Source organism: Embiotoca jacksoni, unplaced genomic scaffold (assembly GCF_022577435.1).
Source record: "Embiotoca jacksoni isolate LCO1_2020_lvr unplaced genomic scaffold, fEmbJac1.0.p SCAF_30, whole genome shotgun sequence".
Lineage (NCBI taxonomy): Eukaryota > Metazoa > Chordata > Actinopteri > Embiotocidae > Embiotoca > Embiotoca jacksoni.
In genome coordinates, this window is record NW_027185382.1 from 3,944,184 (window position 1) to 3,960,408 (window position 16,225).

The window sequence follows — 16,225 nt, forward strand, 5'->3', positions numbered from 1 at the left end:
CGCACAAAGTTTGAGAACTTGCAAGAGTTGCTCAGTTGCCTTTTTCATTCATCCTTTTAAAAGGTAGTAACTTTTTAAAAGGTAAAGTGTGACATTAAATACACATGATCGTTGGAGAGCACCAGTGACGAGCGTACCACGCTGTTGTCGTTTGGTTCGGTTTATGTTCGGATTCCTGTCTGATCCCAGTGTGTTTTCCTGTTTTACCCCCGATCACCTCTCCTCCTGTGTCCTGTCATCCCCCTGTCTGTTTGTTATGGTCTCTCCTGCAGTACCCTCCTCCGACTTCCGTCATCTGCTACGCCCACCTCCGTAGATCCAGCTGGATCGCATTCCACTAATCACCTCCAGCTGGATTAAATATCCCGGTCTCCCGTCAACCCTCCGTCAGTCCGTCCGCCCGCCTACCCGGCATCACGTCCCGTAAGTCTGTCCATCTCCTTGCCTGAGATTCCGGTTCTGACTCCTGAAAGAAGAAGATTACAGATCGTTCCATGGAGATTATCTGCTGCAATCTTGGCAATCCTGTGTCGAGCTTCGAGCGTCACACAGTCGACCCTGCCTTGCCGTCCAGTGTCGCGCCTCGGGTGTCACCTGCACGAAGAAGCCTTCCAGTTCGTTCCTCGGAGATCAGCTGTCGAAGGTTTGGTCATCCTGTGTAGATCCTCGGGTGTCACGCAGTCGATCCTGCCAATCAGCTGCGCTGGTGGAGAACCGCGGGATACCCCAGCTTTTGGTGTGTTTTCCTGTTTGCTCTCAATACCTGGGTGAAATAAATACCTGGTTCCAAAGAGACTTTTCTGTGTGTCTGCATTTGGGTCCGTTTATCTACACACCCCATAGCAGTTTAGGCACCAAAACTATTTGTTCAGGTTCTGGACAAGATCAGAATCCACATTACATATGTTAGGTTGACTTGTGTACCTTCAATAAGTTGACTTTGACTTGTGGAAGTCCTGTGTGTAATCCATCTAAAGACCCCTGACCTCTGGCCTTTGTGGACTTTGTCCTTCATCACATGACTTCCTGCTTTGCTCCTGCCATAATTACCTCAACCACTAGAGGTCGCATATCAGGCGGGAAAACGTACTTAATGATTTCATTGTTCTTGCAGCCCGGTCTTACCAGTCACTGAATAAAATCTTGAATTTGCCCCTCGAGTGGCTCGAAATGAAAGCGGTCAAAGAAGAAAGGATTTATCGTCTAGGGAGCATAAATGTTCTCTAAACAATGTGTCGATCTGTTTGGTAGATTTGGATATTAATTTCAATTGGAAATCTTGTTTCAAGGATTCGTTGTCTGCGGACAATGAATGGTATATCTCTGGATGATCATTTTCAATGGAAAATTATCAGAAGTTCTCCTCAATCATCACTTCAGTAGACGCTCAAAAATAACATTAGATTTGGTGCAAATGACAGGGTCTTTATTAGGACTATGTTTCCATCCTTTTTTCTGTTTAACAGTTAGTATTTGTTTCTTTTAACCTTGACCAGGATCATTCCCGAAACAGAATCAAAACTTAACTATAGAGGCCATCACAGAAAACCCTCATGTCGTCGTGTGGTTCTCTACGATGGTATTTTCTCGTTTCATTTCAAGGACTTGTTGCTTTTTCTGGAGCGTTCAGCTGCATCTCAGTCTTCACCACTGAGTGGAATCAGCCCAATTTTAACAGCATCTCCATTGGTAAGTGATCTTTAAAACTACCAATTCCAATGTCAAGAATGCAGCTTATTTAATGTGAATAGCCATGCAGTGTGTAAAATCCTGATGCAGTGTCTCCTGTAAAGTCTCTGGTGCCTTCCTACCTTCCTGCTGTGTCACTGACTCAGCTCAAAGCGTTTCATATCAAACTAAATGTCCTGCTGTGCCCTTGTTTTTGTCAGCACGCTCTGCTGCATCCAGTGGCTTTGGGACGCTTTGTATTTGCATTGTTTAGGGAAACAGGATTGACTGCTTCAGAACAATGTGATAAGCCTGGATAAATATTTGAATCGCTGATTGAATAATCCAGTTCACACAAAGCAAACCATGTGCTTAGTTTTATTGTTCTTGTTCTGTATAAAGAGAATATTGGGGGTGGCTGCTTTAATGTTTTATGTCTCACTCCGATCTGATTGACTTAAACCATGGAGAAGGTAGTTTATCTTTCACACAGACACGTATTCAGAGCTGTATGTTTAACATTTAGTAAAACCTACCTCACAGCCGGGATTAATTTTCCAACTTTGCTTTCTGTTTCCAGATCATCTTCTACGAGGACAGAAACTTCCAGGGCCGCCACCACGAGTGCGACAATGACTCCAGCGACCTGCACTCGTACTTCGGCCGCTGCAACTCCATCAAAGTGGAGGGAGGATTCTGGGTCGTCTACGAGAGACCAAACTACATGGGCAACCAGTATGTGCTGTGCCCAGGGGAGTATCCGGACTACCAGCACTGGCTGGGTATCAACGACGCTGTCAGGTCCTGTCGCGTTATCAGGAATGTAAGTTAAGAGATGATGATAATAATCCCAAATCAGACCAGTGTTTAGCCTATTTTCTATAAATCTTCTATACTTTACATTACTGTTTACTAATTTCCAAAGCAGACCACAGGACTTTAATCGATGAAAGTGTCTGAAACTTTGTCCACTTTTTCCAGCTGTCACGAGATGTCAGACCCTCATGTTTAAATTTTCTGTCTCCCTTAAAATAATCTATTTAAACCAACAATACACAATTTGTTTCTTCTACAGCCTGTAGTTGTAGCAGAGTTTCAGTGTCTTTCACATCTTTCTTCTAGGTGGGGACCTCGTGGAGGATGAAGGTTTGGGAGAGGCCAAACTTCGAGGGCCATACGATGGAGGTGGTCGACAACATGCCCGCCTTCCACGAACGCTGGCACAGCCACGATGTCCACTCTTGCAAGGTGTTCGAAGGGGCCTTTGTCTTCTATGAGCAGCCCAACTTCAGGGGGCACCAGTACCTGCTGGAGAGGGGCGAGTACAGACGGTTCTCTGAGTGGGGGGGCATGCAGCCCAGTGTGGGATCCATCCGCCGGGTGAAGGAGGACTAACCGCGTCATTTAAAACAGAAAGTTAAATATGAATCTTGAAAAATAAAGTCAATCAGCAAAGTGAGCCACTGTTGTTTAGTATTTATTTCTCATAATCCTTTTCACTCAGTATTTGTACCGTTTTGATGTAACATCACCTCAGTCTGGTAAAGATTGAAGTCTACACAAGCATTTATTTACACTCAAAAATGGTTCAAAACACGTCAAAATTATAAAATCTATTTCGAATGAATAAATAAAATAACTGACCAATGTAAAAGGGTTGAAAGTGTAAAAAAAAAAACACCGAAATTAGCAGATGAACACTCTAAATTGAAAAAACAAATGAACAATTATTGCATAAGGGATCATTTGATGGTGTATATGTATGTTTAAGTTTCACGGTTCTGTTTATTTGTATCTGCAAGACCAAATTAAACAAAAACTTTGCTGCCGTTGAGGGGAAATATAGTCATTGCATCAGCAAAAGTGTGAGGTAAGACATCATTTATACTGTTGATATAAAACCATTGATTGTGCAGGAAAACTTGTTTATTACTGTGCATATGACTATAAACACCTTGGCTTAATTAAATATGAGGAAAGACATCATTTATACTGTTGCTATAAACGCTGATTGTACAGGAAATATTTGTTTAACTGTGTATATGACAATAAGCACTTTGACCTAATTAAGTATGAGAAAAGAAATACAAATACAAACAGTAAGGGCCACTAATAAAAACGTCATCATGTGCATCTCCATAAAATAAAGAGTAAAAAGAAAAGCTGCCTTAAAGCATGTTATAATAATAAACTTAATTTTTTTTTGTAGAGCACCTTTCATACAAGAAATGCATGCTGTTAAGTAAAGTAACATAATAAAAACACATGTATTAAATAGCAAAAAAACAATAATACAGGATTCTGTTGTATTTCCACTAACGCGTAAGCAATGAAATGGAAGTTATTTTCATCAACAGCTGATAATATTGCTCCGTGCATTTTAACTGAATCCATTTTTAGAATTAAACGGCATCCAGTCCAAATTTCTGCATCAACACGTGAAGGCCACGAGCTGCAAACATTGGAGAATCAATCAGCTAACGTGACAACATTAATGGAGAGCTCATTTGAATAACAATATTTCTACCGGCAATGCATTTCATGAGCCTTCGTATAAAGGTGGAGCGCTGTGGGTGCAGTGTGAATGAGGGGTTTTAATTTGATTGGGTGAGGAGGAACATAAGGTGATTATGGAGCGCACAGGGAAGGTAAGCACTGCAGCTCTACGACATAATCATGCTGTAAATTACCTCATACTGAGTGGGGGATTGATTGTGACTAAAAGTCCCTTCAGAGTTGCTTTAATGTTGGTTAACTGGCAGAAATGTCAGTGAAACCTGACAGAAACCTTAAAGCATACTCGTAGGATTAGTAATACTTGTAGTAGAAGTAGGATTTATTTTCTTTTTTTTTCTACTATACCTCTTTTAATTCTAACTCCTGCTTACAGATCTATTTTTACGAGGACAAGAACTTCCAGGGTCGTTACTATGAATGTAGCAGCGACTGTCCTGACCTCAGCTCCCACTTCAACCGCTGTAACTCCATCCGGGTGGAGGGCGGGGCCTGGGTCATCTACGAGAGAGCTCAGTACATGGGTTACCAGTACATCCTCCTGAGAGGCGAGTACCCCAGCTTCCAGAACTGGAACGGCTTCAATGACACCATCCGCTCCTGTCGCCTCATCAGATATGTAAGTCCTGGAAACATCCACTGAGACAATGAGCGTCCACCCAAGCAGTTATGTGTTTGTCTGTTAAGTATGAAGCCAAATACAGAAATTGGTTTGTTCAAAATCTGCCTACCAGCACCCGTGAAGCTCGTTTTTAATGTGTCTTTACTGTTGAATGTTGAAGCCATCCAGCAGGCACAGGATCCGCATCTACGAACGTCCAGACTTCAGTGGCCAGATGATGGAGTTCAGCGATGACCTGCCCAACCTGCAGGACCGTTGGCGCTACCGGGACGTCCACTCGGCCCACGTCCAGGAGGGCTTCTGGGTCTTCTACGAGCATCCCAACTACAGGGGGCGCCAGTACCTGCTGGAGAAGGGCGAGTACAAGCGTCACTCAGAGTGGGGGGCCCTTCATCCGTCTGTAGGCTCCATGAGACGTGTTGTGGAGTTTTAGACATAACTAAGAGCACATGTTAAACCACATCACTTCCTGTGTCTCACCTTCCTTCTCTCACTCTCCTTCACCGACCTCTCCTGCAAATAAATCCACGACTGCAGCTGCACCTGGGAGTGATTTGATTACTTGTAGTTGCACATCTAAATGAAAAAGTAAAACTACGATCAGATATACATTATTATTCAAGTTTTATTGTGGAAAAATCTTTCTTCGGTTGCAGTGCACTATAGACGGATGGCTGCTGGCTGAGCGTTGGGTGCGAACGTCTGGTGGCTCGTGGTAAAGCCGAGAAACAAAAAGGCTGGAAAAAAAAAAAAGAAGCTCACTGATGATTCAGGAGGATTCGCCAGCAAGGTATGCCAGCAGCCTTTTGTTGTCGGATGGTGGCCTGTGCCTGAGACGGCAGAAAAAAAAATACAGCAGGTTCAACAATATCCACGACCCAGCTGGTGCACAAACACAATAACAACAGAAACCACTGGGCTGGACGAGCTGAGGGAGTCTGCTCATCATTTATATGGATCATTATATAGATCATTTATAAGCCATTAATAGGAACAACTTTAGGGTTGCCAGTTGTTTATCCTCCAGCAGGTCTCTTACAATTGACTCTTTGATTATCAGGAAAAGTGAGACTTTGTACCAAAATCTATTTGTTAACATGTCATAAAAATCCTACAATTGGACTGTTGCTTTAAAAAGGGAAAAAAAAAAAACTTGCATTATTTCGCTGCTAATAATAAATTACAGGAGCAGAAATCTTTGGAGCAAAAGCTTTGGGGAAAATAAGTAAATAAATAAAAGAAAATAATGTTTCCATGAAGTCATTTAGCTCTGAGGATTTAAAGCCTGTGGGCACGAGAGCCGCCTAGTGGTTTGAAAGTTGCATTACAGATGACAGGAAACAAGAGCTTTTATGTAATGATTCAACTCTGTGGGAACATCCGTAAATAAATTAAAAGTTAGGAAGGAAGCCAAAAACATATCACAAAATGTTATCCTGATTTAATACTGAACATCCATCTCTTCCCTTTATGAGTCAAACCATGTACTGGTGTCTATTAATTATGGTATTTAATTTTAATGTACAGTAAAATGTACATTGTTACTCAGCATCACCACTAAACAGTGATTTATTAATATTTAGAACAAATCCAAACATACTTTTTAGATACTCAAAACTATAAGATAATTTATCATGAATCATTATTTCCTCCTCTTAGATATAAAGATAGAGAGATAAAGTTAGTTTAGGAGCAGGACTAACTATCAACACTACCTGCAGTCACATTTGATAAGAAGCTGTAAGATTGCAGTGTCTAATTTCCTGTCACAGGATATGTTCCATTGTATCATGCTCGTTGATCTGCCAGCACGGAAGAATAAAAATATCCCATAATACACAGTGTAGTAGACGTGTGATGGCCGAGTAAACAGGAGATGCTGCCAATCAGTAACAGAGCTGCTGAGCTCAGCTGCTGTTTGAGCTGGAACTTTTTTTTTTTTTTTTTTTTTTTATCACACAGATCCGTTCTGGCATCTCCCGACGCTGATCGAGCAGTTTCTAAGTAGAACACAAACAATGCAGAAAACGGCCACCTGAACAGGTCACTCAGTGTGAAGTCATAAGACAGCACTTCTACTTTGAAAAGTAAGAACTAACAATGCTCATATGTCAACTTTTTAACCTTTTCTGCATCTTATCAGACAGACTTTCCTTCCTGTTTTCCAGCTGCTTTTCTCTTCAATGATCCTGCAAAAATAGATTTAATGCAAAAGACCCCACAGTTACAAAGTCATACATTTAGTGCTTCAGATCGTTGCAGTTTGCGAGGCCAATGTGTCTTTGCAGGGTTGTCTTTAAAAAAAAAAAAAAAAAAGTTGGCAGAAATGTGTATAATTTGGAGTGCAAAGACTTAAATAAATCCGTGTTCCAATTTATAAAACTTTCTCAAACCGGCACACAGAAACAACAACTGCTCTGATTCAGTGATTATATGCTCTAATATTATTTGTCAATAAGGAGGATTGCATTGTGGTTTTTTTTTTTATCAGAGCTGCTGCTGAACTCTAATCCTCTTATGGCCGTTTTGGAGCAAAGCGTTGAAAACTGCAGTGTTTGCATAGCCGTAGATTTCCATCCATAGCGGAGAGCCATCAGTTATGTTGAGGAGGTGCGGTATGAGATTTATCCCATGATCACGTGGAGCGCTTGGTGATCTCCCTGCAGCTGCCGGTAATGAATCGGAAAGAGATCAAAGTGGAATTAAAAGTGAGAACGTGTGGAGCCACCCACTGAGATGAATTGACTTTAAACAGTCATGTGTGACGGAGGATTAAACCTCAAATTTAACAGTTACACAAATGCACAAGAAAAATCCCCCTGCGGGCCCCCCAGGTATCATCAGGTCCAGGGAGTGTGTGAGATTAGAGTAAAACGATCCCACCACAACTTCCCAGAGACATCACTCACGTCTTCATATGTCTTGTTTTGTCCAACTAACAATCTTAAACCTAATGCTTTTTAGGAAGTAAGGAAAAATGTCTTCCATTAATCTGCTCAGTGGTTCAAGTTTTATTTATTATTTTTTTGATCAGGTAACCTACAGCAGGAAAGATGATTACCATTATCAAATGTGTAACCTTTTTGTTAATTGTACTCCGTATATGAGCTAAACTACATTCTCAAACAAATTAATTTAATTAATGTATTAATTATATGATAATTAATTAGCCAAAAACATCTACATGTAGAACTAAGAAGTACATTTGTATTTATTTATGAATCTGTTTACTCATTTAATAATTGACTGGCAGCTCTGGCACTTTAAGAGAGCTGAGGATCCATGAATGAAACGCAGCCATTCATAAAAAACATAAGCCACCGACGTCAGAGCAGTCTCGAAGATGATTGGCTCGCCCTTTGACTGGCTTTGCTTTCTAGCCAATAGCAGAGCAGCACAGTGCCCTGGTCGGATGCAGTTATTAGAGCTCTTCATTGAGAAAAATCCTGAGCCGAGTGTTTATTCGAGGAGCTGCAGGGGATGTAGGCGAGGAAAACTGCGTCGAAGTCGTTTTTCACTCTTGCCAACAAACTTCACTCATCACGTGAGTTTTGCATTATTGTTATTCTATCGTTTCACACGCGCGGGCTCGCGTTGCTTTGATTACATCAACGCTGAACGCATCGGTTTGTTTGCTGGCTGCGAGGAGAGCAGATACGGGCTCGGAGGCGATCGCCATTTTCTGCAAATCAAAGGCAGCGCCGCGTCCATTTCGGTGCCTCCGTCGGCTCCGTGTTCCGGTGTGCATCTCCTGCCTGCTGGCATCGGGAATCTTTCTCTGTTCTCCGGGGCAAATTTATCAATGGTGAGCTGGTGCCCCCTCCACCCCCCACCTCCACCCCCTCCTCCACCCCCCTCCTGAGAGGATCAGGTTTCATTTCATTGAGAAAAACAAGGACGTCCCACGAGCCGTGTTGTTCGCTCCCGTGCGTCACACCAAAGTCCATTCACAAATCTTCCAATTTAAAGTTATGTTTATTTGCAGTAAACACAAAAAAACCCACAAAAAAACATAAAGGAATTCTAACATATTGGTGTTGTAGCAGTAAATAAAGTTAACTTTCGTAACTTCTAGTTGTTTCCTTAAACAAACTGTGGGAGTGAAACGTGTTTACCTCCGGCAGCTCCTCCAAGGACAAAGAGACACTTTATGTAATTGTAACCTTGCTGCGTTATAATTACGACTAAGCTGTAAAAGTGGACCTATATCTTATTAAATGGTTTATTCTTGGTGTAATTTTACTCTCACACTGCAAGAGCTTCAAAATGACCTTTTTACAAATGTGTTTTAATGAATTTTAATAAGAGAGAGTCTTAATAGGTATTTTAATTACAATAATTTATATATGTTAAAAAAAAAAGTAGAATAACAAAAGGAGCAGGACAGTCGTAAAAATATTATAAATAAAAGTCTTGCAGGCAAAATCTGCTTTACGTTAGTGAAAGTACCGTACATAGCTATTAATAGTAAAATTTAATTAAAGTATTAAGGTAAAAATACTGGTTTTGAATCTTCTGACTGATATCTTATAATATATGACATCATTTGATTATTAATAGTGAAGTATTACTGTTGTAGCTGCTGCAGGCGGAGCTGGTTTGAGCTACTTCATATTCAGGGATTTATATACAAGTACAGCAGTTAAATATGAGGAAGGCGTCAAATGGTGACAGATGAAAGAAGTAAAAATACAAACTTTCTTATACACAAATTTGTTTTCAGTTTTGGACTTTTTCTTAAACCATTTTTGGTGGCATAATAAATTTACAACTTTGAAACTAATGTTAATACAAAACACTGGAAAAACTATAGTGTAACATGGAAGTTCATGCTAAAAATACATTATTATAAAGATGATAGTTTATATATTTTAACTGACTACTAAAATGTGTGTTCACTCATAAAGTGTACTCCTTGTGCTCGATGTGTGGTTGCACCAGTTTAAAGATGAATCTCCTCTACAGCCCAGTCATGTTTCTACTAAATAAAGTCTGCAGGCTTTACTCAACTTTTATATTTTAAAGAAGTAGTTAGACTTGTATCTTTCGTTTTTGCGACATTAAAACAAGTATTTCCTCCAAAGACATCAATGATTAGCTTTATCCCACTGATGAAGAGCTCTGGAGTCCATCACGACGCAGCTAAAGGAAAAGACGTCACGTTTAATTGAGCTGTACAGCTGCAGTCTCTTTATGGCCTCGAAAACTGGCATCGTGTACTCTTCTGAAGAGCGGCGACTCCTTCAGCTCGTACTCACGTCACATCTCGCGTACTGGGGATTGCGTAACGCTTTCATTGACAGCAGGGCTTTTACAGCCACTGTAAAGCCTCCAGTGGGGGGTCATGGAGGTTAGAAAAACAATAGCGTGCAGTCACATGAAAGGGATGATGCTTATATGGATGGAGGGGTTGTCTTGGTGGAAAATGGAGACTAATTAGGCCAATGCTTCAGGCTGATGGAGAAATTATTCTACCGCGAGCTTCCAGAGGAGTTTCAAACGATATACAATAATTTCTCCTACTCCTCTTTCTTTATCCCAGAGTGAGGACTCCTACAACATGGACGGCTTTTATGACCAGCAGGTCCCTTTTATGGTCCCTGAGAGTGTGAGTTTAAAACATGGCTTTTACACATCATACATTTATTGTTACTTTGATAATAAACCTGTTCATTTAAAAAAAAAAAAAAAAAATTACAAAAGTCTATTTTCCCCTGTTGTTCTAGAAATGTCACGCAGAGGAAGCAGAGAGATGTCTCAGCGACAGGAAGAGGAAGTTCATGGACACAGAGCTGGCTCAGGACACAGAAGGTACGTAAGCATCAAACTGGATGTGAAACTGTTTATCACGTTGTCAGAAAAGTTACTCGGAGGCTCGGTTCAAAATCAAACACATCGGACATTTATTCTTGCAAGAAGGAACATACATGCACCCTCAAAGAGAGGTGTCCAGAAGAGAAGGGGGCCTTCCCTCCTCCGTAGGGCAGCTTTTGTACAGTGAGACAAACAGTCGACCATCACCCCCGTTCCCTTTGTACCTGCTTTTGTATGGTAATGCAGAGTTGGTTGTAGGTCACAAGATAAGGACACAGGGGAGTCGTCAATTAGATGCGGAAAGAATCACTTGCAAATAAGACAGAAAACAAAGGAAAGTTTTCGGAGCCTGCTTGACAAGAGACTTTCCGGATCCACAATGCAAACAAGAGGAAGAGACAAATCTTTTCTTTCCATCACATGTCAATATGCAGCTGAAAGAAATTTAGGGTTTTTTTTTTTCAAATAATTTTGCTAAATGGGAATTTCTGCAGTTAGGAAATGACATTTTTTGTAACTGGCAGTAGCATGAAGTAACCCATCATATTTAGTTTGAGTCCACACATACACAATAGTTACAGTGACTTAAATTGCTCTTACAGACATATGAGATACTTTGACAAGTAAACATGAATGCATTTTTAAATGACTGATAATGAAAAAGAAAATGCAATAATATTACTGGTAGTAAAATGCTATTTTAGCAAGTTGTTACCTTTCATTTTAACATAATCTTTATGACTGTCTTGCAGATCTTTTTCAGGATCTAATCCAGCTCCAAGAAATATGGATCGCAGAAGGTGAGACTTTTTGCTTCCATGTGACCGAACACGCTTCCTCTTCAGGAGTGTTCAAGAGTAACTAACTACCTGAATTGTAAAATATCGTAGGCTGAATATTTGATGTGAGTTAACTTCCTGCCTTTTCCTCCCACAGCTCAGGTTCCTGACGACGAGCAGTTTGTCCCAGATTTCCAGTCGAATAACTGTGAGTAGCTGCTTCTCCTCTAACGTTTATAGAGAGCTCTCCGACTCGTGCAGCAGGGAGCGAATATTTTGGAGACTAACACACATTATTTATGCATCGATGTCCCGATGACATGGGCGGGGCGGGGTATAAAAACAGACTTTCAGGGACTGCACCTGTACTTTAAAAATATCACCGATAAGATAAGATGTGAGGAAATAGTACATTGAGCACTGCTGTTTTTTATGACTGTTGTAATGATAGCTGCTCCAACAGAAGGAGTCCAGGTTGAGACAATAAAGCTGACGGAGGAAGGAAACATTAGCGATGTCGTCACTGCAGATTCCAGGAAGGCTGAAATCAGATAGGAGGTTTTCTCCCTGGCGTTGTCAAGAGAAAAGATGTTTGCATCATGGGAGCTGTAGGATGAAGGGCTTGACCCACTCCAAGGAGTACTGGATGTTTCAGCTGCTTCACTTTTGACAATTAATTTAATGTCTCCTGTGAGACCTGCTGCACAAACATGCAACCAATAAACCCCACAATGGAAAGGGGCGCTCCAGACTTTCAGTTTTTTAATTCTTTTTGAGACTCAATTTGTTAAAACTTCACCACCATGTTTCTACTTTTGCAACAATATGGAAAATTACGACTTTTGTTATGTGTAGCATCTTCAAATTGCCAGATTTTTCTGCTGTCTGGTGTCACAGTGGCGAGCAGAGATGCACATGACTACAACGTCCCTACGGCATCAGAAAACACTCATTTGTGTGCAGTCTAATTTGAGTTCCTCTTCTGAAGACAATGGTTGTTATTTGTGTGTTTGCAGTGATGTTTCATGGACCGCCTGCCAGCAAAGTGAAGCGAGAGCCCAGTCCGTCCAAAGACTTGTCTCCCTGCAGATCGCCTCAGGCTGACATGTGCCTTTACAGTTACAGGTACCTGATCACAATGACGCTAATATCACACAGATGGAGTAAGCGTTTGTATGAAACCCTGGCTGACTTCAGGGCTGCTTCCTGTCCTCTCCTCAGTGCCTGTGACAACCACAAGCCATCTCTGACTCCAGCCTCCTCGCCTGCGGTGCAGTGTGGCTCCATTCATCCTGCTGGACCTCCACCCTTACAGAGGCAGCTACAGCCATCAAGCCCTCAGCTGACCAATAATTGTTCCCCGAGCCACGTTGCTACCCTCAGCCCCTCCCACCACCACCACCACCACCACCACCACCACAACCTCCCACAGGCCAACCGAAACGGGCAGTTTGCTCTGCCGCGCCCCCCCATCAGCTGCTCCGGTGCTTCTTTCAACACAGAACAAAGGTGAGCTCCTAACTACTACTTTTATACGCTTTAAGCTGGAAACAGAATCCACTCGAATCCCTCAAACCTCCACTTGTGTTCTCCCACACTTCAGGTTTCAGAGGCAGCTGTCGGATCCCTGCTTGTCCTTCCTCCCGCAGGAGAAGACGGCCAACACACCGTACCACCCCTCGAGCCGCGATGGCCGGCCGCTGTACCAACGCAACCTGTCAGAGCCCCTGGTTCCCCTCGGCCCCCGGGCTTTCAAACAGGAACTGGTGGACCCACGGTATCCAGAGCCAGGGCCTCCTGGTTCAGGTCTGGCCCGGTCCCAGACCACTTTCAACCACATCACAATTAAACAAGAACCAAGAGACTTTGGCTTCGACTCAGGTGTGTGTGTGTGTGTGTGTGTGTGTGTGTGTGTGTGTGTGTGTGTGTGTGTGTGTGTGTGTGTGTGTGTGTGTGTGTGTGTGTGTGTGTGTTAGGATTCTGCTTCATCCATCCGTGTCATCCGTCATGTGCTCACATTTATTCTTCTTTACTTTTGTGTCTTCCAGAGGTTCAAACTTGCCAGTCGTCATCATTCGGGAAGTCTTCAGTTTTGTTCCAGAGTAACACTGCTGGTGAGTTTGATTGTCTTGGGTTTAAAATATTGTGTCTGAGCCGCCACAACTTTTCTAAATATTCATGATTTCAACCCGCAGGATTTAGTCACGACAGAGAGCCACGTTTGTACTACGACGACACCTGTGTTGTGCCAGAGAGACTGGAAGGTAAGACACGAGCGTTATCCAGTGTTGGTGTTACTTCTGCTGGGAGGCAACGACCTAAACATGACTGTTCTGTAACCAGGTAAAGTGAAGCAGGAGGGTTTGCCGTACCAGCGCCGCGGCTCCCTGCAGCTCTGGCAGTTCCTGCTCACGCTGCTGGACAACCCGGCAAACGGACACCTGATCGTGTGGACGGGACGCAACATGGAGTTTAAACTGATCGATCCTGAAGAGGTCAGCCGCTGCCAAAACCTCTTGTGGGACTTATTGTGAAAAAAAAAAAGACTGAAAGAGGCTGAAAATGAAATAGAAAATACATATTCTAAATTATTATAATAATAATCAAACCCCCACATAACAGGATGTTTTAATGGAGTCTTTTTTTCTTTTGTTCTGTCCAGGTGGCTCGACTGTGGGGGATGCAGAAGAACCGGCCGGCCATGAACTACGACAAGCTGAGCCGCTCACTGCGGTACTACTACGAGAAGGGCATCATGCAGAAGGTAAAGGCAGGTTTCACTTCTGTCTTCCACTAATCTTATCTGTGGTTACACATTCATCATAAAAGATCAAATATCTTTATATGTGATCAACTTTTGATTGCTTTAATTATTTTGCTGACTTCCCTCTCCTCTGATTGGTTGCTCGTGCAGGTGGCTGGGGAAAGGTATGTTTACAAGTTTGTGTGCAACCCCGAGGCGCTTTTCTCCATGGCTTTCCCCGACAACCAGAGGCCGAGTCTGAAGGCCGACCCGGACGCCATCCTCCCTCCCAGCGAGGAGGACGGCCTCGCCCCGCCCAGCTACGAGGACGAGGGGCCTTACCTGGTGGACGGAGGGGAACAATGCATCCAGGGACTGACTTTCCCCGACAGCTACCCGTATTAGACTCTGGCAGCTGGAGGAGAACGGAGTTATTTTTCAAAAGGTGGAACCTAAAATTACTGAGCAGTGTTCGAGGTTGTCAGTATGTATTCCTACTTTAAAATTTAGTGTCTCTTTTGCCACAAGTTTTATTTGTAAAATTATGATTTAAGCGGAGGCTGAAAAATCACTGAATCCTTGAGACTGTTAAACTTCCCCCTCCGAAAGAATACATCTCCTTGTCCCAAACTTTTGTAGTACTCATCTGGAATAAAGTGTTACGATGCATTCAGGGCCGCTGCTGCAAAAAGACAAAAGATTTCAAGAATAATAGTTTCATATTTTGAGAAAAAAGTAAGAACACTACAAATAGTTCAGAAAATTATGATGAACTTGTCAATATTGAACAGTTATAATTTTATAAAAGAAGGCTATAAAGTCATGATACAGTACAAGTACAAGATTAAAGCTGTAATTTGGCACACAAGCCTCCAGATATTAAATTGTGAAATATTTCAGCTTTTTCTTGCCCAAATATAATAAGACGTTTTTGAGCTTCATGCTCACAACAAAACTTTTTACTCAAAATGTGTCATTTAATCCTTGAATTTTTTTGACAGTCCTGCTAGTCGTTATGTGAGCGGTCATTTTTCAGCATGGCTGTCGCTGTCGTCCTCGCGTATGTCAACTCTGGGATCTGTATTTCAACCAAAAAGTATCTTGAAGCCATGACACTCCTTTACTAATTTACTTCTCAATATTTTTGGTTAGAAACTCGTACTGCTTGAAAGGGACACACTTGTATTTTCCAGACCTTATAATCCTCCTATATTCATGAATAGTGAAATGTCTTTTGTGTACTTTTTCTTGTTTTCAAAGCTAATATTTTTGGCATTATATGAACTTGTAAGTTTTTCCTATAACTGTTTTATGACAAAGGTACTGCTTCTATTTTTGATTCTGTAATACTGCCACTCTGATGCTAATAATCAGCATGGACTTTCTTACAAACGGCTCACCGGTTAATGTACTGAGATAGTTTTCTGCATTTTGTATAGTTGATTTGCTTCGATGTGTAGAGAAAAATGTATAATTATATATGAATATATTTTTGCAAACGGCTGCATTTGCTTGCTAATGTATTGTATGAGCTCTCCGAGGTGGAACGACGAGTCCTGCAGATAGAAATGTAATGGTATATTTTGCTATATGATCACTTGGTTTTATGGGATACTGACACTGGCGTGACTTCTACCCTCAGATTCTGTATGTGTGCCTTCTGTTGATCTATACTGATACAATAAACTATTTTACTCTTTTCTTTAGCCTCACTGTGACTCCACTTTGAAACACAACCTGCCCACTTTTTCAGTGTTCACCCGTATTATGTCATTTCTTCTGTGAAGTAGTACAAACGTAAATGTCTGATTTCCATGTGCAACTGAATTTCCTGCGACTTATATTTCCATATCATGTCATTTTCCCATGTGGGTTTTTTTTTTTAAAGGCAGATTTCTGCATGTTTCTCGGCGGCAGGTGGAGTCCTTGTTGCTGGAGTCCCATCTGTTGCAGCATCAACAGCTAAACTGATGAAACTCTTAATAGTCCAGATTTTGAATAAACAGACTTTGACCTGCACAATTGATGGATTTCCAACTTCAAGGCACCTTTTGATTCTCGTACAACTAAACATCTGGTGATGTT

General features: G+C 41.8%; 3 protein-coding genes across 4 annotated transcripts; all 3 read left to right on the top strand.

The window, feature by feature from the left end:
* Window positions 1-2,132: 2,132 nt before the first annotated feature.
* On the top strand, window positions 2,133-3,103 carry LOC138206983 (gamma-crystallin S-1-like). Its single transcript, XM_069163935.1, has 3 exons — window positions 2,133-2,141; window positions 2,249-2,491; window positions 2,791-3,103. Exons 1-3 carry the CDS (start codon window positions 2,133-2,135, stop codon window positions 3,061-3,063), a joined length of 525 nt encoding a protein of 174 aa, XP_069020036.1. The 3' UTR covers window positions 3,064-3,103.
* Window positions 3,104-4,298: 1,195 nt separating this feature from the next.
* LOC138206984 (gamma-crystallin M2-like) lies at window positions 4,299-5,237 on the top strand. The gene is made up of 3 exons (XM_069163936.1): window positions 4,299-4,316; window positions 4,559-4,801; window positions 4,965-5,237. Exons 1-3 carry the CDS (start codon window positions 4,299-4,301, stop codon window positions 5,235-5,237), a joined length of 534 nt encoding a protein of 177 aa, XP_069020037.1.
* Window positions 5,238-8,265: 3,028 nt separating this feature from the next.
* On the top strand, window positions 8,266-15,841 carry LOC138207225 (ETS translocation variant 5-like). Of its 2 annotated transcripts, none has more exons than XM_069164319.1 (13): window positions 8,266-8,348; window positions 10,347-10,412; window positions 10,531-10,615; window positions 11,371-11,418; window positions 11,555-11,605; window positions 12,414-12,522; window positions 12,619-12,906; window positions 13,001-13,278; window positions 13,446-13,511; window positions 13,593-13,661; window positions 13,741-13,892; window positions 14,060-14,161; window positions 14,312-15,841. In XM_069164319.1, the coding sequence occupies exons 2-13, from the start codon at window positions 10,365-10,367 to the stop codon at window positions 14,543-14,545; spliced, it is 1,530 nt and encodes a 509-aa protein (XP_069020420.1). In that variant the 5' UTR covers window positions 8,266-8,348; window positions 10,347-10,364; the 3' UTR covers window positions 14,546-15,841. The 2 variants fall into 2 exon arrangements, with proteins under 2 accessions (XP_069020420.1, XP_069020421.1); XM_069164320.1 differs by having other exon boundaries at window positions 8,268-8,348; window positions 14,060-14,167.
* The last annotated feature ends 384 nt before the right edge of the window (window positions 15,842-16,225 follow it).